The sequence below is a fragment of the Bos taurus genome, chromosome 17 (assembly GCF_002263795.3).
Source record: "Bos taurus isolate L1 Dominette 01449 registration number 42190680 breed Hereford chromosome 17, ARS-UCD2.0, whole genome shotgun sequence".
NCBI lineage: Eukaryota > Metazoa > Chordata > Mammalia > Artiodactyla > Bovidae > Bos > Bos taurus.
In genome coordinates this window covers 17,144,061-17,171,632 of record NC_037344.1, presented here as the reverse complement: position 1 = coordinate 17,171,632, position 27,572 = coordinate 17,144,061, and the positions used below count along the sequence as shown (strand labels likewise).

At 43.5% G+C, this 27,572-nt stretch overlaps 1 protein-coding gene across 4 annotated transcripts; it reads right to left on the bottom strand.

The window, feature by feature from the left end:
• Positions 1-375: 375 nt before the first annotated feature.
• Positions 376-7,237, bottom strand: UCP1 (uncoupling protein 1). Of its 4 annotated transcripts, none has more exons than XM_059875872.1 (6): positions 6,671-7,237; positions 5,729-5,927; positions 3,598-3,792; positions 3,396-3,497; positions 2,290-2,470; positions 376-943 (listed from the first exon to the last, which is right to left on the bottom strand). In XM_059875872.1, exons 1-6 carry the CDS (start codon positions 6,794-6,796, stop codon positions 829-831), a joined length of 918 nt encoding a protein of 305 aa, XP_059731855.1. In that variant the 5' UTR covers positions 6,797-7,237; the 3' UTR covers positions 376-828. The 4 variants fall into 4 exon arrangements, with proteins under 4 accessions (XP_059731855.1, XP_059731856.1, XP_059731857.1 ...); NM_001166528.1 differs by having other exon boundaries at positions 486-943; positions 6,659-6,796; XM_059875873.1 differs by lacking the exon at positions 3,598-3,792 and having other exon boundaries at positions 6,659-7,237.
• Positions 7,238-27,572: the final 20,335 nt, after the last annotated feature.

The following is a 27,572-nucleotide window of genomic DNA, read 5'->3' as shown; positions in this document are numbered from 1 at the left end:
GCTGGTAGATGAAAAGGTTACTACAGATGCAAATGATGAAGTTGGCTTTGCTGGAGAGATGCAATGTAGATTAATTTTCATCTCAATCTGTTCCTCTATCTAACCAAAGGTACCTTCTAGCTCTAAAATTCTGTGATTCTAGGATAGATACTATGATTCTAATAACAGCAGTGCCCCAATGAACACAGTGTCTTAGAAGTTGTTATAGATGCCATAAAATGTGGACTCTAAAAATCAAAAGCCTGTACTAATAACATTAAAAGTAAGTTTTTGCCCATTGATTCTAAAGACCTTTCCTTGTTATTTGGGAAGTTTTGTAACCCAGTGAACCTCAACTCTTACATTAGATACAGATCCAAAAAAGGCAAACTTTAAGAGATATTAGCAATATTTTATTGAATATATTAACTGATAACAGGGTTAATAAATAAAAAGGAAACTTAGTTTTTAAGTATTGATAAAGTGTATTTCACTCAGTTTTCCTTTTCCATCAATTAATAATTGAATTAATAATTAAAACATGTTAAAGGTCTTCATATTCAATCATAAAATCCCTCCCCCCATTAAATAGTCAATTAGGTACAGTAGCTTATCTGGATATTACATTTGCCAGGGTATACACTGAATGTTTTGCTTTCCCTTCCTTAAAATACTGAGAATAAAAATCATAGGAAATAGTAGTTTTCCCTTGGAAAAAAAATAGTCCAGAACTCTCTATCAGAATTTCCTTATCTGGGTGAAATAAAGTGAATAGTTTCGCTTGCTTTTTAAAATTATCTGGTTAGCAAAGATCCCCACTGGTCTGTTCCGTCTTCTTCCCGAGGAGGACTAGGTTGCGCAGTCCATGGTGTGCCTCGACTTCATCAATTCTTGCTTCAGCTGTTCGAAGCACACAAACATGATGATGTTCCAGGATCCCAGTCGCAAGAAGGAAGGTACAAATCTAGAAAAGTGATGTCACCATTCTATTAGTTTGCTTAAAATTCTGATAGCTATTACAGTGTGTGCCTTCATCGACTCAATGGACATGAGTTGGAGCAAACTCCGGGAGATGGTGAAGGACAGGGAAGCCTGGCGTGCTGTAGTCCATGGGTTCCAAAGAGTTGGACACAACTGAGCGACTGAACAACAGCAAATCATAGTCTAGGCAGTGCATGCTTCTCCTGTGCTACGCATCTCCAGCGCAGGCGCTTGAGAATGCCTACTCTCCATGTTTCCTTCCTCGGCCTCAAGTTTCATCCAGGTGCCCTACCCTGCTTCTGAACAACGAAATCCAGAGGATCACAGCTACACAACGGTCCCACCAAACTAAACCAAACCTGGTCTCCTGCTTCTCCATCATCTTCTCCTTTTTGAGGGGACAGGAAATCTTGTTTCCCTTTGCTTTCTGAATGGAGTGTAGGAAACTTTAATCGTTTAAAAGAGGAAGTAAGTGGAGAAAGCCAAGTGATGAGTAATTAGACCATTTTCCAGGGTCAAGAAATCAGTGCTGTCCAGGTCTTGGTAATTCTGGCCCTAAGGGGGTGGTCAGAGACTAAATTGCGTTTTGTTGTTTCTGTTGCTCTTGCTCTTTTGAAGAATTCTGCCACGCTGTACACACCAGATGATTTATTTTGAAAATCCTGTCTACGGCAATGAAATATTCCCAGAGAAAATGATGTAAAACCTGTTAAATTTGCCTTGGATAGGTATGTTAGAGATCTTGCCTATAAAGATCACCCCCCAATATTTTGGGGGATCTCTTAACATATATCTTCTGACTCCTGAATGTGTGTGTGTGTGTGTTTTATGGTAAAATATACATAACATCAATTTATAATTTTAGCCAGCCATTTATACACATACATATGTGTATGTGTGTGTATATATATATATCTCATATATATATATTCAATAGTATAATTCAGTAGCATTAAATATGTTCTCATTGTGAGCAATCATTACCACTCCCCATCTCCATCCCAAGCTGAATCTCTGTACCCATTAAAATATAACTCCCGACTCCCCTCTCCCCTCAGCCAATAGATTGAGACCAAGGGACAAGCTGCCGGTTTCGAATGAGCCACTGATCAAGCTTGAGAAGATTTTACTATCACAACTTTAAATTTCCTGACACAGTGGAATTGGTGTATTGGAGAGATTTATGGCAAAGAAAAGTAGACATTAAGTACACTGCACATTCTAAGGCTGCTCAGCTGTCAATTGTTCAGATGAGATGCCCCCCGCCCCACACCGTAGCACACAGAATCCCTGAATACAACATTGTAGATACCGAAGAACACATCCTACCCTTTGAAAAAAGCTGACGGTCCTTCCCTAGTGAGCATCATCATTGCGCAGTTGGGCACACTTGTGTACTGTCCTGGTGAAGAATTAACAAATCGGGTTTTCACCACATCCACGGGAGAGGACAGAACCGTTGTGCAGAATCCAGCAACAACAGCGGACACGAAGTGGCAGGGCACATCGTCTGAAACGGATCGATGAGGCAGGTCAACACTGAATTCTTGGGAGGGGCTTCTAGTTTTTAGTTATCTATCAGATCTTCAAAAGCCTGTTGACAACAGGTCAACGTAGTTGTCTTATAAATAAATAACATACAGTAAGTGAGTGTTAGTCACTCAGTCGTGCCCGACTCTTTGCGACCCCATGGACTACAGCCCACCAGGCTCCTCTTTCCGGGGATTTTCCAGGCAAGGATACTGGAGTGGGTTGCCATTTCCTTCTCCAGGGGATCTTCCCGACCCAGGGATCGAACCTGGGGGTCTCCTGCACCGCAGGCAGATTCTTTACCAACTGATCTACGAGGGAAGCTTGTACATACAGTAAGGAATGTTATAATTTTAGAAAAAGTTGGCAAATGGTACATGGCATAGTGGATTATAAGTGCTTTAGGAAAATAACCAGTTACTTACCTCTGTCCTTAGGGCATGACGTAACACTCAACACATAGGCATCTATACTTTTTTTAAAAAAATTAAAGTCATTGTCCAAGGAGAATTTCAATGTTTCCAGAACCTATTAGAATAAAATTTTTAGGAACCTATCCAATGGTTCTACTTTTGGGATGAAACCACCAAGAAGCTCCTTATTTAACTAGCTCATCTGGATATAGTGCAGGATGACTCATTTCCTGAATTCTGCTTTATAAAGAATAAGAGAGATGCTAACAAAAATCTGATATATTAGTATTAAATGAGAATGATGCTGATATAAAAATACAGGTACATCTTAGTTTTGTTGCAAAAGAAAAAAACTTGCAACAGAACTTCTTTATATCTATTATTCAAGAGTATTACTTTTTTAAAAGATAAAATTATTACAATTAAGGGATTCAGCATAATAAAAGATGAAATTATAAATGTGCAGACCTGCCATGTGAGAAAGAAAGTTACCTGCTAATAGTTTGTTTTTCACAAGGGCCTCCTTCATTAGGTCATATGTTACTAGCTCTGTACAGTTGATGATGACATTCCTTGTCAGATTGGGAGTAGTCCCTGGAGGGAAAGAAAGTGTTGAATAGCTCCATCATACGATAAGATGCTAATTGGATATGTGTGTTTTAACGATTATAGAATCCATGTTGAAGAGAGTCACCTTTCCAAAGCCCCGTCAAGCCTTCTGTTGTTGCTATAATTCTGTAAGCATTGTAAGTCCCAGTGTATCGAGGTTTGGGACCGTGGAGATGGCTCTGAGCTTGCAGTCTGACCTTGACCACCTCTGTGGGTTGCCCAATGAACACGGCCACGCCTCCAGTCATTAGGCCCGCTGAGATCTTGCTTCCTAAACTAGCTGTTGTTATCCAGAGAGAAAAAAATGATGTGTCAAGCAAAAGAGAAAAAAGTCAAGACCTAGAATGCATGGATATGTCTTTTTAATTTTTAGTGGTTAATACTACTGTGTCATTCTATCTTTAGTACTTCCCTAATGCTTGTGCACGTGTTAATCATGTACTGTGCTGTGCTGTGCTTAGTCGCTGAGTTGCGTCCAACTCCTTGTCACCCCATGGACTGTACTAAGAATATATAAGTCATAGGAGGGCTAGAAGACTTCAAAGTTGACTGAATTTTTTTTTTTAATAAAGACTTTCAAGGAGAAAGAAAAACCCAATGCTTGTTTAAACAATGGCTTAGTTCTTTCCTATATTTGGCTTAGTTCTTTCTTTATATTTGCTCTATTTTTCAGTATTTCCCAATTGGGGGGAGGCACCAGTCACCAGTGAAGCTTAGTCTTCTAACCATCAATGAGACTGTTAATTATTGGACTTAGGGATCTTAGGAAAAGTCCTAAAGGACAAACTGCCCGAGTTTGGGACGTCAAGTGGTCTCAGGCTTCAACAGGCTTCTAAAGGGACAAAAATAAGAAGAAAGAAGTGATCACGTGATTTTTAATTGCAAATTTTGAAAAATTAACATGGGTTACTCAAGATGGATATCATTTAATAAAATGACAAATAGTCTTGGAGCCTCATTGTTGTTATTTAGTCGCTAAGATATGTCCTACTCTTTTGTGACCCCATGAAGCCTCATACCTATTCCCATAATTAAAGTATAGATCAATCACATTTACTCATCAAGGACTTTCTCAGTCTCTAATTCTATTTCCTGAGCTGTATAAAATGGAGGTAATAATATCTGCCTCACAGAGTCACTGTGTGAGTTAATAACAACATAGCACTTAGCATAGTGTCCTGCATATGGGAAATTCAGCAAGTCTTTTCATGACTGTGCGGTTGCTTTCCTTTCTCAATACACTTGGCCAGGAGCTGAGCACTGAATAATACCCCTCTTTTAAGTGGCAAGATGATACTTAAATAATTCCCTTCACTTTTGGCCCCTATTTACAGTCTTATTTGGTTGCACTCATCCTGTGTTCCAATCCCCTTTTCATTTCCCAAGCTCCTTGGGAGCAGGGCCATATTCTTTGTCTTCCCTTCTCACGGCCCATCTTCTCCTCAGTCCTCTGCAATATAGCTGCCACTTCTACTACTCGGCTCAACATGCTTTTGCCAAGGAAACCCATGAGTTTCTGCTGTTAGGTACATCGTTCCCTCCTTTCCTCACTAGATATCTCTGCTGTTTGGCCCTAATGATAATTCCTCCCATGACTGGGAAATCTATCCCAGCTGTTTCTCCTAAGTTCTTGTGCAGACCAGACATGACCTATCCTCGACACATTCTATGAATGGGATAGAATGAATGGGATATTTAACCGGAAACTTGTAAGTCATCTTAACATTCCTACCTTTTCTTTACACCTCACTTCCAACTCTCCACCAAGTTTAGTCAATTACATTTCCAAAATCTTTACTGCCATTGCTTTAGCTTATCCTGATGATTTCTTCCTTCTAAATTACCCTTTTCTTCCCCTTTTTCTGTATAGCTTTTACAGTGCTGCCAAAGTGACCTTCTGAAAATATAAATTATTTATGTTATTCCTTTGTTTATTATTTTTCAATGACTTCCCATCATTTTAAGGATAAAACCTGAACTCCTTAGCATGGCCTGGAAGCTCTCCTGTGATCTGATGCATTTCTGCCTTTCTGGTGTCACTTCTTCCCACTCACCAGCATGTCTTCCCTCCATGCTCTGTGTGTTCAAATATTGATGTTGGCTTGCCAGTTTGTTATGAAGACCACTACCCTGTGGGTAACTGTTTCCTGGGTCACAGCTGAGCCTAGGACATGTCTCTCTGACTTCTCCCCCTCCCAGGAACACTGCCTGCTTACCTTCTTTCCCTGTGGTGAAGAACTCCTGGACAGTATCATAGAGGCCGATCCTAAGAGAGGCGAAGCTTATTTGTCTCTGGAGACCAGCAGGCAGCCCACTGTAGAGTTTCACTGGCCCTTCTGTTTTTGCCAGAGTGATGATTGTTCCCAGGACACCTTTATACCTAATGGCACTGGAGATCAGGCATTCGCCCTGGATCTGGAAGTGAAAATTGAGAAAGGGAGTCCTACCTAGTGAGGAAAAAACAAAGGTTGGCATCAAGCTGTCCTCAATGGAGAAAACTTGAGCCAAGATATTTTTTCCATTGTGTTCCTATTTTCAGTCCTTTTCGCCTTCTCAGCAACATCTCCCCTTATCTATCTATCTAAATCCCTGGGTCAAGAAGATCCCCTAGAAAAGGAAATGGCAACCCACTCCAGTATTTTTGCCTGGAGAATCCCATGGACAGAGGAGCCTGGGGGGCTGCAGTCCATAGCATCGCAAAGAGTTGCATAGGACTGAAGCGACTTAGCACACATCTAGAGCTAGATATCTAGTTATCTATCTATCGAAAGGGGGAAGGGAGAGAATTTGGCTACTAGGCATACTTTGAAGGTCCTCCCCATCTCGCACCTCACTGTCCCACCCCCAGTAACTCTCCAGAACCCTTAGGCAGTAGGATAGGAAGATGTGCCTGTCTGATCAAGTACAGGAGAGGTTGGCAACAGTCACAGTCAACCCCTCCTCCTTGACCCTCGCACTTCTTTAGTTAATTCCTCCAATGTTCCAGTTTCCCACCCTAAAGCATCCATCCAGTGACAGGCAAACTTTTTTTAACGTGGCCACCTGCTCTACCTAAGGTGAGAAAGGATGGTAAAACCGAAGCCAGAGTCAAAGGGGCGCACACAGTAGAGGTCCCTTTTCTGTCCGAGGCACCTCCCCTTGCCCACAGCGCTCCCTACCTGTAGCCGGACTTTGGCGGTGTCCAGCGGGAAGGTGATTATGTCAGCCACGCAGGCCGCCACCCCAGCCGAGAAGATCTTGACCGCCATGGTAGGGGGCACGTCTGACTCTGTGTGTCCCACCATCCTGACTCAACGCGGACTCCGGCGCAAGGGGATCAGGGCTTCAGTCCCAAAGGTGGATGTTCTGCCTGGCTTCTCACTCCTGGGCGGCCGGGCAGCAGACCCGTCCTCTCCGACTTCTGCCCAGTGGGGGCGGCAGGCAGGGGGCTGCAGCGGCCCAGGTGGCAGGTGGCGGGGTCGATGCAGCGGCGCCTGCCTGCCCTCCCTCGAGTCCGGGCTGGCCACGCCGTGCCCTCTGCCTCCGCGGATGACTTATATCGCCGGAGATCGCGATCGGGGTTGAGCCGATCCAGGTCTCCGGGGAATGGCAGGGCGTGTCCTGGGGCGCAGGTCCCTCCCACCTCCCCATCCTGGTTCGGCACCTGGGGAGCCGCCGTCTACGCTCTACCCTCGATGCGCAGGGAAGGGCGCACAGCAGCGCGAGCTGCTGGCAAGCTGGGCATCTCTTCAGGCTTCTAGAATCTTCAGCTGCGCACCTTTGGAGGGCGGGGAGGGGGAGTCTCTGAAACAAGAGCGAGCTCAGTGATCCTGGCAGAAGTCCCTGCCCAGCCGGAGAGCTCCAAGGCAAGAGTGGACTCCTCTTATTCCTCTGACTCCTCAGGAGCCTTGCAGACACCTTCTCTGCTTGGCTTCCCTTTGCTCTCTTTCTGATTTCTTATCCTCTCACCCTCCCAGCCACATGCAGCCAAATGCGATTCCAAAAACTACCAAGCCGAATCCGAGAACATTCTGAACTTTCAAAGGTTTTCATTTGAACACTTTTTGTAGGAGGGTGTCAAATGAAATGATGAACATTCTAGAAAGCACACCCAGAGTAAATTGCTAGAGCAATAAAGTGCTCCTTTTAATTTCATTCTGGGTGCAGGGGCCGTGTGGTGAAAAGGACAAAGACAAGGGCAGGTCACCAGGCTCCAGATGCAGCTCTTACCTTTGCAAGTCATTTATGACCCTTGACCCTTGACCCCTTTCCTAGTCCCATTATACTCACCCCCATGTAAAGTGTGGATATTTGAGAGTCAGCAATATGAATGCAAGAAAAGAAGGTCCACACTTTACATGGGAATGAGTATAATGGGACTAGGAAAAGGGGTCAAGGGTCAAGCTATAGGGATCCCCAAAGTTATAGTCTAGGAAAAATGACCTTATCAAAGGTCAAATTAGGAAAGAAACAGTGTCCTCAGCCATAGAACTATGGCATTTGAGAATATAATTAATGAAGGGTTGGGTCTGTCAAGTAGTCATACTGTAATGTTCAGAAAAAATGTCAAGAGAATAAAAACAAAGGAAAGTATTGGATTTGGCTCTAACATAATTGATCACCTTAGGGAGTGCAGCTGTGGTAGAGTTATTAGGTTGTGAGGATGATGGCTAAGCAGATTGGGAATGTTTGTTATAATGCATAAAAGGTGAACCGCTGTCAACTGGATAATCCCCAACCCACAACCCAACCCACCGACCCTATGCATTGTCTTTCACAGTGGTTCCATCTGACGTGGTTTTAAAGCATAATCGCAAATTGCTTTCATCAAAAGACAAAGGGGCATATCTCTTCCCCTTGCATCTAGGAAGGCTGGTACATGCCTTACTAACAGAATAAGACAGCACTGCTGGTTTCTGATGCTGGACTATAACGTCCTTTCCTAAGGAAACATTAGGAACCCTGGGTTATTATGTAAGAAATCCAACCTCCCCGAGGCTGTCATGCTGGAGAGGCCCGCCCTAGGTAGGCAATTCCAGCCTTGCCTATCAAGGCAGGAGACATGAGAGTGCAGCTGCCTTGGACTCTTCAGATAAACCCGCTTGCCAGCTGAAAACACCACGTGATCTCCATCGCTGGAGTAGGACAGAAGGGTCATCCAGCTGTTGTTCAGTCACTCAGTCGAGTCTGACTCTCTGCGCCCTCATGGACAGCAGCACACCTGGCTTCCCTGTCCTCCACTATCTCCCAGTGCGCAAATTCATGTCCATTGAGTTGGTAATGTTATCTAACCATCTCATCCTCTGCGTCCCCCTTCTCCTTTTGCCTTCAGTCTTTTGCAGCATCAAAGGCTCTTTGCACCAGGTAGCCAAAGTATTGGCACTTCAACTTCAGCATCAGTCCTCCCAATGAATATTCATGGTTTATTTCCTTTAGGATTGACTAGTTTGATCTCCTTGCAGTCCAAGGGACTCTCAAAAGTCTTCTTCAGCACCACAATTCGAAAGCATGAATTCTTCAGAGCTCAGTCTTCTTTATGGTCCAGCTCTCACATCCATATACGACTACTGGAAAAACCATAGCTTTAACTGTATGGACCTTTGTTGGCAAAGTGATGTTTCTGCTTTATGATACACTGTCTAGGTTTGTCATAGCTTTCCTTCCCTTGTGGCTCAGCTGGTAAAGAATCCACCTGCAATGCAGGAGACCTGGCTTCGATCCCTGGGTTGGGAAGATCCCCTGGAGAAGGGAATGGCTACCCACTCCAGTATTCTGGCCTGGAGAATTCCACGGACTATATAGTCCATGGGGTCGCAAAGAGTCGGACTCGACTGAGCGAATTTCACTTTCACTTTTCCTTCCAAGGAGCAAGTGTCTTTTAATTTCATGGTTACAATCACTGTCCACAGTGATTTTTTAGCCCAAGAAAATAAAATCTGTCACTGTTTCCACTTTTTCCCCATCTGTCTGCCATGAAGTGATGGGACCATACCATACCATACCATATCAGTTGAGTTCTGCCCAAATTCCTGACCCATGAAATTGTAAGACATAACACAGTGGTTGTGGTTTTAAGCTGGAACCACCTTTTCTTTTTTGAGAAGTTAGGACTGGCATCCACTCTCTTTACACTTTCCTCCAACACTACCTTCATGATGAGTTGGATGCAGTGCATGGTGTGGAATTTTGGAATTATAATTATAAAGGGAAGTCACAGTACATTTCTGAAGGAGAAGCAGGGTAAACGGAAAGTCATGTTGTTTCCTTTAGGCTCATGTTTTTAAAAGGCAGGGTATGACAGGCTAGAGGAGAGGGTGAAATGAAAGCTATTAGAAAAGAAGGGAATGTGAGAAAGGGTCTGTTAGAAATGAGGAAAGGTTGTGGTCCCAACCAGCTAAGGACAGATAGGGAGAGGAGATTTGTGACCGGAGAACTGCGATTGCTCTGAGACTATGAGAGGGACAGTTCGAGCTCTGGAATGTTAATGTCTGGCTGGGTGAGTGTGGTCAGTTAAGAGACTTCTTCAGGAGGTAGATTTGGTTTATTCAGTGACGAGTGAGCATCTGAGGTGTGCTGGCCAGAAAGCCAATACTAAGGGTCCAGAAGAAGCAGAAGTCACAGCCTCCATGGCCTTCCCTGGCAGTCCAGTGGTTAAGACTCTGCAGTTCCAGTGCAGGGGGTGTGGGTTCGGTCCCTGGTCAGGGAACTAAGCTCCTCCGTGCCACGTGGTATGGTTAAAAAGAGAAAAAAAGTTAAAGCCTCCTGTGGGGCACCCATCAGAGGTCACAGGAGTTCCAGATTCGGAAATGGTTCTGGATTCCAAGGACCAGGCTCCTTTACCCCTTCGGGAGGCTCTGGGAAGTAGGGGAAAGTTTGCCTCAGGTTGGAGAGAACAGTAGGGGAGAGGGCGGTGTCCCCAGAGGCTCAGCCGTCTGCTCCTCTGGCACAAAGAAGTAGAGAGGTAAAGAACAGGGCAGTGTGAGCAAGGGCAGCAGAGCTTTCGTGACGTAGCTACGGGATGGTGGCGAGTTCCCACTGTGCTAAACACCTACTTCCCTCTTAAAATTTAGAACAACACTGAGGGGGAAGGGGGCTGGGATGAATTGGGAGCTTGGGACTGACATATATACACTATCGATACTGTGAAGAAAATAGGTAACCAGTGAGAACCTACAGTGTAGCCCAGGGGACTCTCCTTGGTGCTCTGTGGGGACCTGAATGGGAAGGAAATCCAACAAGAGGGGCTATATATAAACATACAGCTAGTCCACTTTGCCGTATAGCAGAAACTAGCACATTGTAAAGCAACTATATGCCAACAAAAATTAATAAAAAATAAAATTTAGAACAACAAACTGTGGTCGACCAGGAACCTCTGAACAAAATGTCTTTTTGTACTGATATTAAATAAGCATAACAATGCTGTACATTTGAAAAATGTTCTGCACTTTCCCATAATTCTCTCATTAACCACCAGTAGGAAATATCATATTGTAGTTATAGGTAATAACTATAGAGATAAATGTGCAAATGACAGAAGAGACAATTTATAAAAGAAGAAATACAACCTTTAAAATAGACTGATATATTTACCATCACTAATAAAAAAATGTACTTCACCTAATAAATTAATACAGTGTCTCTACAAAAAGCATAATTATTTTAACATTTACATGTACATTTTAAATTTACTATCATAAATATAAATTGTGAGTGGTGTAAATTATGCACATTTAAAATGTGGTAATTATCTTGTCAGCATTATATTAGTGATGGCAGTATAAATTTACATGATTCTTTTAGAAAACAGTTTGGTGGCATGTCCTGAGCCAAGAAATGTCCATATCCTTTCCTCTAACGATTCTGTTTCTGGATAGCTATCTTAAAATCATTAGCCAATATATGAAAAAGTCAATATGTAGGAAGATTATGACAGTTAAATATTTATAGCAGCAAACTAGAGGCAGTGCCAGCCTCAGGTGAGATCTAGCTCTGCACGTCTGCGTGTGTCTGCAGGGCTGGGCATGTTCTGTCCACAGGTGTCTGCTCTGCGCACTGATGCGTGAAGAGGGACAGAGCCTGCCCTTAGGAACAGGGCAACGGTAGGGAGAGGACAGGATGGGGTCCAGTCCAGCCCAAAGAGAAGGAGTGTATCGAGGTCCACATTAAGGAGAAAATATTCCATTTTCATCCCGATTAACATGGTATAGCCTAGTGATTAAGAGAACGACAAGTAGCCCAGGTTCAATTCTAAGATGCTTTCAACTGGGTGAGTGTGGACAGATTACCTAACTTCTCTGAGCCTCGAATGCTTCACTTTTGTGATAGGTATGAATCACTAGGTTATTCTTACTAGTCGATCACTCCTTAGGCTTAGCACTGAATGAACATAATCCTTATAACCCTACGAAAGATCATCCACTTCATGCACTTAATGAAAAGTTAACAGAAGCTTCTCTAAGCACTTGACAAAATGTAACACAAGTAGTCCTCATGGCTCTCTCAGAGGGAGCAGTGGTAAAGAATCCGCCTGCCAATGCAGGAGACGCAAGAGACACAGGTTCAATCCCTGAGTGGAGAGGATCCCCTGGAGGAGGCAATGGCAACCCACTCCAGTATTCTTGCCTGGGAAAAATCCCATGGACAGAGGAGCCTTGTGGGCTACAGTCAACGGAGTCACAAAGTGTCGGACACGACTGAGCACATCTCACGCTACCCATTGCTGCCCCCTGAGGTATGGATTGATGTACTACCATTACCCACTTCACGGGAGGCGGAAACGCGGAGGTTCAGAGGAGTTAAGTAACATCTAGGTCACATAACCACTTCATGGTACACTTGGAATCTGTCTGACCCCCAGACTCTCAATCTCTAAATGATGCCCAAAATGCTTTCCCAATGTATTTATTTATTGTTTTAAAATTTTTATTGAAATATAGTTGATGTAATGTTGTGTTAGTTTCAGGTGTGCAGTATATATATTCTAAATGTATATATAGAATATATATTCTTTTTAGTTTCTTTTACATTATAGGTTATTATAAGATATTGAATATAGTTCCCTGTGCTGTACAGTAGGTCTTTGTTGGTTATCTATATTATATATAGTAGTGTGTATATTTTAATCCCAAATGTATTTGTGACACGATACTTTGCTAAGTTTTGAAGGTGTGTAATGGCTAGATATATCATATTTTTTCTATAAGTCACATCAAATATTACCCCCAAATCACATGAAACAAATATTCTTTTACTCAGTTTATATACATTATTGAAAGTTTTACAAAGACAGAAATAAACAACACTTTTGCTTTAAAAATCGCTTGATTTCATGTCATTTTCAGTTGAACCTGGTGGAAGAGTTGGGAAGGTAATACATGAGATTTAGAAAAATTAGATTTATAGGGTTTGAGGCCTAGTAAAGGGAGCAGGGATTTCCCTGGTGGCTCAGATGATAAAGAATCTGCTTGCAATTCAGGAGACCTGGGTTCAATTCTTGGGTCTGGAAGACACCCCGGGAGAAGGAAATGGCTACCCATTCCAGCATTCTTGCCTGGGAAATCCTATGGACAGAGGAGCCAAGCTACAGTCCGTGCAGTTGCAAAGAGTCGGAGGGAGCAGAGAACACAGAGGTGACTTAGAGAGTAGGACCTTCTTGTCCTCAGATACTTGAAGGCAGTGGACAGGTAGAGTTGTTCTGTATATGATTACGGAAAAGAATTAATGCTGAGGAGTGGAAAGTACAGGTGGTCAGATTTGGGGTTAAATGTAAAAAATGTTCTACTTGGGGCGATCAGAGATGGACTGTGATATTATTTTGGGTAATAAGTTCTCTGTCACTACACGTATTAAATTTCAGGTAATTTGGTATAAGATTAATTCAGAGCATCACATTTATTCTCAGAAGGACCTGGATTTGAACCTACCATTTGCAATCCGTGTGACCTCAGGCATCTTTTTTCTTAATTTACTTTTTATTTTTTGGCACTGGGTCTTCATTACTGCTCACAGGCTTTCTCAAGTTGGGGTGCTCAGGCTTCTCATCACGGAGGCTTCTCTCTTTGCAGAACGCAGGCTCTAGGCATGCGGGCTTCATTGCTTGTGGTGCACAGGTTTAGCTGCTCCACGGCACGTGGGATCTTCCCAGACCAGAGATCAAACCTGTGACCCCTGCATTGGCAGGTGTATTCTCAACCACTGGACCACCAGGGAAGTCCCATATGCATCGTATTTAATCTCTTCATACTTCTGTTTTCCTGTCTATAAAATGGGGACTGTAATCATAATTATAGTGATATTGAGAGGTCACAAGTAAATAATGCCACAAGTAATGATCTTAGTAACTGCAACGTGGCACCTCGAAAGGGCATAAGAAGTGATCAGAACAATTACATTTTTTATGAATGCAGTTTGATGCCCGCTGTGCAGGTCGTCAGGAGCCAAAGCATTGAGCTAAAGGTTTTAGTGAAGGATATGAAAGGTGGCTTCACACTCTGAGTTCCTGAGTCCATGACTCTGTCACCCACCCTGGGATGCAGTTATTACCAAGGAGAAGCAGAGCTGGATCCCAGATCTCTATACTGAGATCAGCCAAGAGTGGCATGAGGGTGAAATGGCGACATTCCGGCTGGGAAAAAGCCTCGATGTTCCTGGTACATGGGGTGGAAGTGCTGGGTCAGTGCTCTGATGGGGACATGGTGGCCTGGTCAGAGGTCACAGCCCAGTTCCAGGATCCTCTCCTTCCCTCATCCCTCCTCTTCCTAATCTCCTGGACAAGGGGAAACTTCAGACTGGTGTGTCCTGCCTGGCAGAGACAACTTGGCCAAAGGTTAGCGATTGCAGCCTCATGTGACACAGACACTGGGGACAGGAACAAAACCAACTGAGGTTATGTTGAAAGCATTCTTTAAAAAAAAAAAGTATTTGTTGTTGAAATCAAATTGAATTACAATGTTTTATCAATTACTGCTATACAGCAAAGTAACTCAGTTATACGTATACATATATATGTTTATATACATATAGATATACACACATACATACATTCTTTTTCATATTCTTTTCCATTATGGTTTATCACTGGATATTGAATATAATTTCTTGTGTTATAAAGTAGGACCTTGTGGTTTGTTAGTTGCTCAGTCGCGTCTGACTCTTTGGATCCCATGGGTGGTAGCCCGCCAGATTCCTATGTCTATGGAATTTTCCAGGCAAGAATACTGGAACGGATTGCCGTTTCCTCACCCAGAGATGGAACCCAGGTCTCCTGCGTTGCAGGCGGATCCGTTATTGTCTGAGACACCAGGGAAGCCCAGTCCATTCTACATATACCAGTTTGCATCTGCTAGCCCCAAGCTCCCACTCTTGTCCTCTGCCTCCATCTCCCCCTTGGCAGCCGCAAGTCTGTTCTCTGTGTCTGTGAGTCTGCTTCTGTTTTGTAGCTATGTTCGTTTGTGTCGTATTCTAGATTCCACGTCTAAGTGATAGCATACGATATTTATCTTTTTCTGTCTGACTTACTTCACTTAGTAAGATGATCTCTAGTTTCATCCACGTTGGAAACTTTCTTTATAATGTCTGAATCTGTTGCTTCAAACATGGTTTGCCTATTTCCAACGACGAGGAAATCACAGACAGGCCAGGAGGCCGCTCAGCCGTGTGCTGCCTGAGAAAGAACCACTGTCGGCCTGTGCAGCGAGCCCCTAATCCCGAGTGTCTGGGACGGGAAACCCTGACACTAGGGAAGCAGTGGATTTTATTTCATCCACAGCGTGATACAACAGGGTGAAATAAAGCACTGCCTCTACGTATTCTCCCCTTGCTGTGTCAGTGTGGAGTGTGAAAGGCTAAGGGGGCAGGGAATGGGAACTCCCCAGGGAAACGCGTCATCTCGCGCCTCTGAAGCTGCTGTGTCTGAAGGGAGAGTTAGGGTATACGCAGACTTTGTCACGTGCACGCGCATTTGTGTGCTTAAAATTCCGTAAAAGTGTTCTCTTTTATATTTTATTTGTGTGATTACGGTGATTATTTGGAGATACGTGTGACCGATTTTAAGATGCCAGAATCTCACAGACAAGAGAATAAAGCTTCGTTTGCACCGTTTTCCAGGGATCTCTAGAATGACCTTTGGTTTTGTTTTTAAATTTACTTTTAATTGAAAGATAATTGCTTTACAATATTGTGTTGACTTCTGCCAAACATCAACATGGATCAGCTATAGAGATACATATGTCCCCTCCTTCTTGAACCTGCTTTCCATGTCCCACCCCATCCCACCCCTCTAGGTTGTTACAGAGACCCAGTTTGAGTTTCCTGGATCACACAGCAAATGCTTACTGGCTATCTGTTTCACATGTGACAGTGTATATGTTTCCATGTTACTCTCTCTGTATGTCCCACCCTCTCCTTCATCACCCCACCCATGGCCATAAGTCTGTTCTCCATGTCTGTGTCTACATTGGTGCTAAGTACCTTCAGTCGTGTCCAACTCTGTGTGACCACATAGATGGCAGCCCACCAGGCTCCCCCGTCCCTGGGATTCTCCAGGCAAGAACACTGGAGTGGGTTGCCATTTCCTTCTCCAATGCATGAAAGTGAAAAGTGAAAGTGAAGTCGCTCAGTCGAGTCCCACTCTTAGCGACCCCATGGACTGCATCGCTGTCCTGCAAATAGTTCCATCAGTACTGTCTTTCCAGATTCCATATATATGTGTTAGTATAAAACATTTGTTTTTCTCTTTCTGACTTACTTCACACTGTACTATAGGCTCTAGGTTATCCACCTCATTAGACATGACTCAAACACATTCTTTTTCATGGCTGAGTAATATTCCATTGTATATATGTACCACAGCTTCTTTATCCATTCATCTGTCGATGGACATCTAGACTGCTCCTAAGTCTTAGCTATTGTAAATAGTGCTGCAGTGAATATTGGGGTACATGTGTCTTTTTAAATTTTGATTTCCTCAGGGTAATGCCCAGTAGTGGGATTGCTGGGTCATATGGTGGTTTTATTCCTAGTTTTTTTTTAAGGAGATTCTTTAGAATGACCTTTTGATGGCTTTCCAGGGGGGCTTTCTTTGCCCTGTTAGATTTCATAATGAAATAGCTTGCGTGGAGGTTTACTTAGAAACTGTCCCTTAACGCTCTACTCCAGGTTTCTGGGCCATTGCCATTTTGAGATGTGCCCTGTTTAGCTTCTTTGCTAAACTCTCTGGTTCAAAATTTCTTTTCTTTAAATTCAAGTATAATCGATTTACATTGTTTCAGGTATACAGCAAAGTGATTCACCTATATATATATAAATCATTTTCAGATATTTTTCCATTATACATTGTTATTACAGGATTGAATACAGCTCTCTGTGCTATATATTGGTCCTTGTTTATTAGCATTCCTCTCCCCGCTTTTCCCATCGAGTAACCATAAGCTTGTTTTCTACGTCACAGAGTCTATTTCCGTTTTGTAAATAATTTTGCTTTTATCATTTAAAAGTTTTTAATATTTTTAAATTTATTTTTCGGCTGTGCCACGTGGCATGCAGATCCTAGTTCCTGGACCAGGGATTGAACCCATGCCCCCCTCTCCCCTCCCCACCTCACAGTGGGAGTACAGGTCGCAACCACTGTACCATCAGCAAAGTCCCTTTACCATTTTTTATTAATAGATTCAACATGTGAGTGATACAGTACTTGTCTTTCTCTGATTTACGTCACCCACATGCTGCTTGGGAATCAGAAGAAACCTCGAAGGCAAAGGAGTAACCAGCATAGAATTTACTTCTCATTGCTCACATCCTCTCCAGGGTCTGGGCTCCTCAAGGCCTTGCTGCCGCGTCATTCCTGCACTCCAGTTTTTGTCTCTCCAGCCTGAGAGAGACTACGCAAAACTCTGCTCAGCACTTTCGCCTCTTCGCCACCACTGTTTTTTGCTTGGCTTCTCAGCCTCTTTACCTTGCATCTCTTTACCTTATTCTAAGGAGAAAAGCTAAACATCTCCATGCACATTGGGATCACCTCCATGCACAGTCATTCTTTCCAGGACCTTAGTCCCTGAAGTCCTAGCTGCCTTGATCGTTTCCTCATGCCTTCATAGTTTCTTTGTTTTCAGCTTTGGTATTTTATCCAGCTTTTCTAGCTGTTCTTGAATAGAGTCAATCTGACACAGATAATCTATTGTACCCAGAAGTAGAATCATATAGTTAACAACATATCTTTTTAAAGATTAAGAAGGGTGAGCAGATGCTTGATCCTTATAGTATTAGAAGTTATTGTTTAACTAGAAAAATTAAAATAGATTCATACCTTTAAACATAAATTAGTTTATCTGGATTGTAAAAATTGATTTGTACTAGAAATCTTTATGAATATCAAATGATCTGAAACAAGTAAAGCATCTTTTGTATACATTTTCTGAATTTTTGGTTTTCGTATATGAGGCATTCTAAATCAAAATCTCTGTGAAACTAATTAGGTTGTACCATATCCTCTAGCCATAAGCTTATATTTCAATATCATTGGTACAAATTGAGCCACGATTACTGCCAGTTAAAAACAAAATGGCTTCTTCTTATTGTAAATAGTGAAAAGAGGCAGAGAAGTTTAAATTTCTGTTTTTAAATGAACTCTAATGTTTCTTGAGAGAGAGGTGGCCTGTGGTCACAGGGAGGAGAGAGGGGGACACCCGCCCCCATCTGTCTAGTGTGTGATAAGGAGAAATACTCAGACACAAGCAGCCGGGGACGGAAGGCTGCCTGGGGAAATGCTCCCATCTGGGCTGTAGAGAAAAGCACTGTTCAGTTCAGTTCAGTTCAGTCGCTCAGTCGTGTCCAACTCTGCGACCCCATGAATTGCAGCACGCCAGGCTTCCCTCTCCATCACCAACTCCTGGAGTTCACTCAAACTCACGTCCATCTAGTCGGTGATGCCATCTAGCCATCTCATCCTCTGTTGTCCCCTTCTCCTCCTGCCCCCAATCCCTCCCAGCATCAGAGTCTTTTCCAATGAGTCAACTCTTCGCATGAGGTGGCCAAAGTACTGGAGTTTCAGCTTTAGTATCATTCCTTCCAAAGAACACCCAGGACCGATCTCCTTTAGAATGGACTGGTTGGATTTCCTTGCAGTCCAAGGGACTCTCAAGAGTCTTCTCCAAGACCACTAGCAATTCTCAAATGGAAACCTTGATTCAGTATTTATGCCTAACACATGCCTCAACATATCGCAAAGTATCCAATGGTAAAGAATCTGCCTGAAACGCAGGAGACCTGAGTTCAATCCCCGGGTGGGAAAGATCCCCTGGAGAAGGGAATGGCTACCCACTCCAGTATTCTTGCCTGGGAAATCCCATGGACAGGGGAGCCTGGTGGGCTACAGTCAATGGGACATGAATTGGAGATTGAGAACACAACTTATCACCCCCCATTTCTCACAGGAGAGGCGTTGTGCATATGGTGTGACACCTCAGCTTATACATCATAGCTCTGTAAACAGTCTTCCCAACAGCAACTCACAGGCACCTTGGTGCTCTAGGGTGCCCACATCTCAGCAGGATGGGGAAAAAGATTTGGCTGAGAATAACGGGGTCAGGTCTGGGGTGTGATGGAGATGGTGAAGGTAATGCAATTCCACACACCAGTCTCCATGGTCCTCCTGGAGCGGTGGGTAGGGAGCTCTAGGACTCACATGGTGGACAAAGCATGGGGCCCAAGACAGGAAACTAAATGCTCGTGTCTGGGGACAGGACTGAACCCAAATGGCTCTCTGATTCATGACATTTTTCAGGTAGTATTATATTAAATAATATATATTTTTTAATACAGGCAGGGGGAAGGGACAGATGACTGGGGCCAAGTCTGTCCACAAGCTTAGCTTCATCGAGTGGTTTTACTGAATTTCTTAATTCATTCCTCTTAGGAACCTGAGGGGTCTCTAAACTCTTCAGGTTTGCTTTTATTCCCACAGAGTTTCCATGGCAGCTGCAATCAGAGGGGAGGAGAGAGGGAAGATAGAAAAGGGAGTCAGTAGGAAAGGGCAGAGGTTTGTGTGGCGGGGAGATGCTTCTTCCCATAAGAGGTGGTTCCACTGACCCACCCTCTGCTTTGTCGACTACTTTTTTCCCCCAAGCTCTCAGGTTAGAGACTTTAAACTGGGAGTGGAGGATCTCCTCCGGTTTCCAAAGACTCCGTCTGTAAGATGGGGGAGGGACAGCAGCAGAGAATGTATGAGGGAAGGTAAGCCCGTGGTCATCCCACCTGCTGGTCCTGACTCAGTCAGTGCCACCCCTTCCCTGACCATCACAGCCAGAGGTGCCAATCGGAAATAGGACGTGGACATTTCCAAGGGGACTAGACTCACCGAATTTGAAACCTGGCCTAGCTATTTCACACAGTGAACTTATCCGTCTTTCTCTCCTGTTTCTCTTTCTCTGCCCCCCCACGCCCACCTGCCCTTGCCAAACTAAGAAAGAACATTACCCAGCTTTGTCTGCAGGTGTCGCTGTCTGTGAGCGTTCTTGGTAGAAGGGCCACTTGGCATTGAGCCCTCTGTCAAGGTTACAGTTTTATTATTTTAGAAGTAGCACCGTTTAATTTTTGAATGGCTGTCTCATTTCACGTGGATCGTTTTGACCTTTGTTTCTTCAATCAGACCTTTCATGTTTTTAATGGAGCTTTTGCAAGCATCTCTTTTTCAGAGAAAATATAAAGTGCAGTCAACGGAAGTGCCTTTGGAGAGGGGCAGGACCTTTTGGAGGATGATGGGATCTGGCCTAGACTGCGCTTTGGGACGTGATTTTTGTACATGCTTTTCCTGAGCTTCTGACTGTCAGGGGAGGCCACCAGAAGTTATCTGTGATTCAGGCCAGCCCGATGGGAGGTGGCAGAGGTGTGCTAGCCAAGGGCACTGAGCCCCTGGGGACCGCCTGGCCCTGGCATGGCTGTATAAGGGAATGTTGCCAGTTTAAGGCCACGAACCCGAGAGGAAACCACATCCTAAGCAGAAAGAAAATCCTCTGGAGATATTTCATGTTAGGTAATGTTTGCCTCATGGAGGACATCATCTCTCCTGCACGTAATCTTTTCTTCCTTTGATCCTTTGGCTTCCTGACATTGTCTCGGCAGAGTGTGACCTGAGCAGATGCTTCTATCAAGCTTTTCTTGATATGCTTTGAGTTATTACACTTGAATTCACAGCTCTGCCCTCCTTTTCTGCCCTAACTGTATTGAGCAGTTAAGGGCAATGTATCCTTTTAGTTTTTACTAGAGATGTAAAACTTTAACCAGAATATGTTGAATGTGGGCCTCAAAGTTAGTCACAGGGATTGGTCTTTAGCCCAACATTACCCTCTAGTGGGATACAGTAGAATAGTTATTAATTAAGTGTGTGGGAAGCAACTAAGCAGAGATTTTGCATCAGGTTTGCTCTGTGGCAAATACAAGTGGCTATTAAGACTAAAGAAGAAGAAGAAGAAAGAAATTAAAAAATACTCCTCTTATTTCGAAGGTCATTGGTCTTCAGAGAGGGTGAAGCAATTCATTACACTTAATAACCTCCTCACTGTCTTTCATTGTATTCTCTCATCGTTGCCATAATGAGTGGCATTTACAACTAGACAAATAAAGAACAGAAGTCAGATAGAAAACGGTAACAGAATTGGAGCCTAAGAAAACGACACACGATTATAGAATGCATGACACCAAAATGTAGAAGAGAAATACAAAAGAAATTGAGAGAACCAGTAAATACTTCAAAAAATATTCAACTTCCCTACTATGATAGAAATCCAAATTGAGATGAAATATCATCTTTTATCTATCAGATTAGTAAAAATTGGAAGATGGTTAACCTCCAATGTCAGTGAACGTGTGTGAGGAGAGAGCCCTGGTTGTTGATGGGAGTGTGAACAAGTGAATTATTTGGGAAGGAACTTGGCAGGGTTTGTTACAGTGTTCATGGGTATATGCTTCAATCCCATGCTTTTTCTCCTTCAATCCTGTCCAAAATAAACATTCCTACATATGATCCAAATCTCTCTGCAATGATATTCATTGACACAGTGTTTATAATAAAACGAATCTATCATAGTGGAAAGTCCATTAGCTGGGAGGGGGTCAGAGTATGTGGTTAAATAAAATATAGAACACTCTCTTTCTATGGAAACTATCCTGCCATTAAAATAAGTGAATTAAATTTAAACTGATATGGAGCAATCTCTCTGACACTTAGAAAAAAATGAAATCAGGGAATACTTTTAGTTTGATCTACTTTTTAAAATGTGTGTATGTAATAAACAACCAACAAAGACCTAATGTATAGCCCAGGGAACTCTGCTTAGTATTCTGTCATAACCTAAATAGGAAAAGAATTTTAAAAAGAAAAAAAAAAAAGTGCGTGTATATACATTCTGCTGCTGCTGCTGCTGCTGCTGCTGCTAAGTCGCTTCAGTTGTGTCCGACTCTGTGCGACCCCATAGATGGCAGCCCATCAGGCTCCCCTGTCCCTGGGATTCTCCAGGCAAGAACACTGGAGTGGGTTGCCATTTCCTTCTCCAATGCAGGAAAGTGAAAAGTGAAAGTGAAGTCTCTCAGTCGTGTCCGACTCTTCGCGGCCCCATGGACTGCAGCCTACCAGGCTCCTCCATCCATGGGATTTTCCAAGCAAGAGTACTGGAGTGGGGTGCCATGGCCTTCTCCGGTGTATATACATAGATGTGTGTAAAACTTTGTAGGACAAATGAGCTTCAATCTCACAATAATATTACCATGAGGGAAATAGAAGTTTGTTAATAAAGGAAGGGGCTTCCCTGGTGGCTCAGTGGTAAAGACCCCGCCCGCCAGTGCAGAAGACCTGGGTTTTATCCCTGGGTCGAGAAGATCCCCTGGAGAAGGAAACGGCAACCCACTCCAGTATTCTTGCCTGGAAAATCCCATGGACAGAGGAACCTGGGGCGTTACAGTCCATGGGGTTGCAAGAGTCGAACACTACTTAGTGACTAAACAACAGCAAATTAAACACTAAGACTTTCCCAGTTTTTAAAAAAATATTTAGGTATTTCTTTGGCCGCACTGGGTCTTAGTTGTGGCATGAAGGATCTTTCATTTGGCGTGCAGGCTTCTCTCCAGTTGTGGTGTACTAGTTTAGTTGCCCTGAGGCACCATGGGATCTTAGTTCCCCGACCAATCAGGGATCAAATCTATGTCCCCTGCACTGGAAGGTGGATTCTTAACCACCGACCACCAGGGAAGTCCCTAAAAATCATTCTTCTTGCTCTGCCTATTTGAAAAGAAAATGGAATTCCAAAGGAGATTCTGAAACCTCCATGTCAACTTGTGTGTATTTTTAAAGCGACTCCATCTTCTACTTCATTTTCAAAGGCATCTCATGTGTTGCTTAAAGAAGTCAGTATACCTGATTGTTAACTTCACTTAAGCAGGTATCACAAATTCCCTTATTGCATGCTGCATCTTCTTTATGTTACCAGCTCTTGAAGAAATAACCCAGGGTAACACTCCAAAATACGCTTTTTTTCTCATAGACTCTCTCAAAGTTCTTCTCAGCTTAAATGAACATCTCTTTGATTGATTTCTCCAAGAAGGATCCAGTGAATTCAAATGTCTCTCCCTTATTTTCCCCTTGTTCTGACATACAGGTCTTTCTCATATTGAGAAGAGATATTGTGTTGTATTACGCTGAAAATAGCTGACGTTTCAATACAAATTACAGAGGAAGAATGTCCCAATATGTGATGCTAAACCTTCTTTTTGTCTTTTGATGAAATTTCATAACATATATTGTTTCATATCAAGATGTGCAAAACTTCAAATGTCTGTACTATCCTCTATTTCTCATTCTTAGGTCTAAATTTGGGGCAGGAGTTGTTGGAGGGACTGAAGTATTGCACATGGTTCATAGATGTTGACAGTATGACAAAGGAAGCTGTAAATCATATACAAAACCCAGCAAATGGGAAAAATAAATTTTATCCCTCATATATTTTACGTTCCTTGCCCCTTGGAATATCAGTAAGTGCTGAGAAGTTAGTCTATGCAGAAACAAGCAGTAACTTAATTATAAACATTTTTATATGCTTTTTTAAAATCAGACATCTCTAGCGGCTGAGTGGTAAAGAATCCGTCGGCCAATGCAGGAGACAGGAGTTTGATCTCTGGGTCAGGAAGATCCCCTGGAGAAGGAAATGGCAACCCATTCCAGTATTCTTGCCTGGGAAACCCCATGGACAGAGGAGCCTGGTGGGCTACAGCCCACGGGATTGCAAAGAGTCAGATGCAATACGAGCACATATTACGGTGTAGGAAGTTGAAGAGATTTGAAGTCGAAGAAAACGTGATTACACTGAAGGTTTAGAAAGACTGTGTAAGCATCAGCTTAGAAGAGTAACTAGAGGGTATGAAGGGTAGATAGACTGGCTACAATCCAGCAACCTGTACTGTAATCAAATCTTTATCCCACTCAGACTAACCGATAGCCAGAGGTCTACTCTGATGGCTGCCTTCCGACTGGTAAAAGAATATATACAAGCATGCTCAGTCGTGTCCGACTCTTTGCGACCCCATGGGCTGTAGCCCTGCCAGGCTCCTCTGTCCATGGGATTTTCCAGGCAAGAACACTGGAGTGGGTAGCCATTTCGTTCTCCAGGGGATCTTCCCAACCCAGGGATTGAATCCGTGTCTCTTGTGCCTTCTGCACTGCAGGTGGATTCTTTACTGCTAAGTCATTGGGGAAGTAGACCCCAATTAAGGAGAGTCACCTTGGAGCTGCCAGAGTCAGGGACCATAAATCCACAGATAATCTTCCATCCGGGCTTCCCAGGTGGTGCTAGTGGTAAAGAATCCACCTGCCAATCAATGCAAGACACGCTCAGTCATGTCCAACTCTTTGCAACCCCATGGACTGTAGCCCACCAGGTTCCTCCGTCCATGGAATTCTCCAGCCAAGGATACTGGAGTGGGTAGCCATTCCCTTCTCCAGGGGCTCTTACCAACCCACAGATGGAACCTGGGTCTTCCACACTGCAGTGAGGAGGATAGATAAATATTAATATGAGTCTAATAAAACCCTCTTGGACATTCAGATGAATACAGAGCTGAACTAAGAAAGTATAACTGAGAATAGATAGAGGAACACAGATTAAAAGGTGCTCAGAAAGAAACAATGGATTGACTTCAGTAACTGGAGGTGGGTCATAGGCAGGCAGGAGGAATCAAAGATGACTCGTTTCTGGCTTCAGGTACTGGATGGATATTGGTATTACCAATTAAACTAAGAAATAACAAAGGCGGACAGGTTATGAGGAGAAAGGAGTCTAGTTTCTGAAGTGTGACAGAATCTGATACACGGTATTCAGTCATAAAATAAGTGAATTCACTAAACAATAGATTATTGTCAACCCGGTGCTGGCATTAGTCTAGCCAATACTTTGCTCTTGAGGAATTCTAAGAACAGCTACAGGATTTTTGTTTACAGATCTTGGTCTCCCTGTGAAGTAGAGGAGGAGAAGCAGTTGTGAATCCAGGAAGTCCAAATAGTCCACAGCTTGGCCCTCAGCCATCTACTCCCAGAGACACTGAGCAGACCCAGATGTCTCCATCTGAGCCAGTCCTAAGCTCACAGGGACAGCTTCCCAGGCCCCACCTCCTCTCCTCACTTTGCGTCTCCTTATAAATTCCTTTGTCTGGCTGTGTAAGCTTTTTTTTTTTTTTTAAAGAATTGGACTGTCAAGAATATCTTAAACAAAAGACATAGGGCCTGAAACATTAGGTAAACAAGTCATTTTAAAGCAGAAAACAGCATGAAATGCTTTGTACTCACCTCATCAACTGCTATTCTTTTCCGGTTAGAAGTTGATGCTGTAACAAAAGAGCCGTCTTATAGTACGGGTCATGAAGAACATGCAGAGGAGGTATAGAATGAGGCAGTGACCAGGACTCCCCACGAGGTTCACTGTTAGATACTTGAACCGAGTGAGCTCTGAGTTGAAGTCCCCTTGACAAAGCTTCTGTCAGAAACCAGGCCAAGCTGTTCCATGTCTGGGGACAGGGGAGTGAGGAGACGTCTAGCCACCCTCGCTACTGACTAGGACAGGAACATACTGGGAGTTGCCCTCTGCTTGGCTGCCAGGGTTCCCAGTCTGCATCCTTTGGTGGGGATGAGGATGCTGTTGGCAGTGAACCTTCTCGTTGTCCGTGGCTCCCATGGTGGCATGCGCACACAGCTTACCCACCTCCCACCCAGACTTGAAGTAATGCACGATGGGAGGATGTGGCTAGATCTGTGGTTTCTCTGGGGGCACTCATTTCCCCAGCATTCAGGCTCCAAATGGTCTCTCTCCCTTTCTCCCAGCAGTAAATTTCTCTTTTGAATTTTCATATATGAAAGCTCTGGGCTTCCCAGGTAGCGCCAGTGGTAAAGAACCCACACGCCAATGCAGGAGAGGCAAGAGACATGAGGTTCGATTCCTGGGTTGGGAAGATCCCTTGGAGGAGGAAATGGCAACCCACTCCAGTATTCTTTCCTGGAGAATCCCATGGATAGAGGAGCCTGGAGGGCTATAGTCCACAGGGCCTCAAAGAGTTGGACACAAATGTAATGACTTAGCACACACATGTGAATCTGAAAGCTTCACTAAGGCCGGTGCCCAGTGCTCTGAGGCTGGAAGCCCACTGGGATGGCAGATCAAGTCTATTACCATAGAGACATTGAGCCCATCGTTGGGGATGGTGTGATAGTTATTAGCATCACAGCGGAAGTGACCATTCAAAGAAGATGGTCACTCATAATACACTGAAATCAAAGAGAATAACCCATAGAAATACTAAAAAGACATAACACAACCATTAGAAACTTGAGAGGAAGTTTAATGCTGTTTGAAATGCCCTGTTTGCCTTCTGGAGGCCAGAGAAGGAAGACGCTAACAAGATGGACTCATAGGTTGAACTGGCAATAACCAACTCAAGGGCTCAGGGCTCCTCCACGTGTAGCCTTTAGAAGCAAACAGACTAGAAATTGCCATTGTAAAATATATTGACGCTGGGATAAAACCATTGTGAGCTGTTTGAACAAATAAGGACAGTATTACAACAGAGCATCAAGAGAAACATGTTTTCAGGGTGATGTATTGTTCATTTATAATTCTGTTCTCAATGATAATGGAAAAGTCTGGCTCCTCTCACTTAGTTCAGTTGCTCAGTTGTGTCTGAATCTTTACAACGCCATATCCTGCAGCATGCCAGGCCTCCCTGTCCGTCACCAACTCCCAGAGTTACTCAAACTCATGTCCATTGAGTCGGTGATGCCATCCAGCCATCTCATTCTCTGTCGTCCCCTTCTCCTCTTGCCTTCAATCTTTCCCGGCATCAGGGTCTTTGCAAATGAGTCAGTTCTTCACATCAGGTGGCCAAAGTACTGGAGTTTCAGCTTTAGCATCAGTCCTTCCAATGAATATTCAGGACTGATTTCCTTTAGGATGGGACTAGTTGGATCTCCTTGCAGTCCAAGGGGCCCTCAAGAGTATTCTCCAACATGACAGTTCAAAAGCATCAATTCTTCGACACTCAGCTTTCTTTATAGTCCAACTCTCACATCCATACATGCCTACTGGAAAAACCATAGCTTTGATTAGACGGACCTTTGTTGGCAAAGTAATGTCTCTGCTTTTGAATATGTTGTCTAGGTTGGTCATAACTTTTCTTCCAAGGAGCAAGCATCTTTTAATTTCATGGCTGCAGTCACCATCTGCAGTGATTTTGGAGCCCAGAAAAATAAAGTCTGACACTGTTTCCACTGTTTCCCCATCTATTAGCCGTGAAGTGAGGGGACCAGATGCCATGATCTTAGTTTTCTGAATGTTGAGCCTCAAGCCAACTTTTTCACTCTCCTCTTTCACTTTCATCAAGAGGCTTTTTAGTTCCTCATCACTGTCTGCCATAAGGGTGGTGTCATCTGCATATCTGAGGTTGTTGATATTTCTCCCAGCAATCTTGATTCCAGCTTGTGCTTCCTCCAGCCCGGCATTTCTCATGATGTACTATGCATACAAGTTAAATGGGCACGGTGATAATATACAG

What these genes read in the sequence shown, in the direction of transcription:
- UCP1 (NM_001166528.1), bottom strand. Translation starts at nt 6,796, where the DNA reads ATGGTGGGACACACAGAGTCAGACGTGCCCCCTACCATGGCGGTCAAG. An exon ending in GGCTACAGGTAGGGAGCGCT is followed by an intron (nt 5,928 to 6,658) that starts GTGGGCAAGGGG and finishes TTTCACTTCCAG; the next exon opens with ATCCAGGGCGAATGCCTGAT. An exon ending in GAAAAACAAACTATTAGCAG is followed by an intron (nt 2,471 to 3,395) that starts GTAACTTTCTTT and finishes GATCCGTTTCAG; the next exon opens with ACGATGTGCCCTGCCACTTC.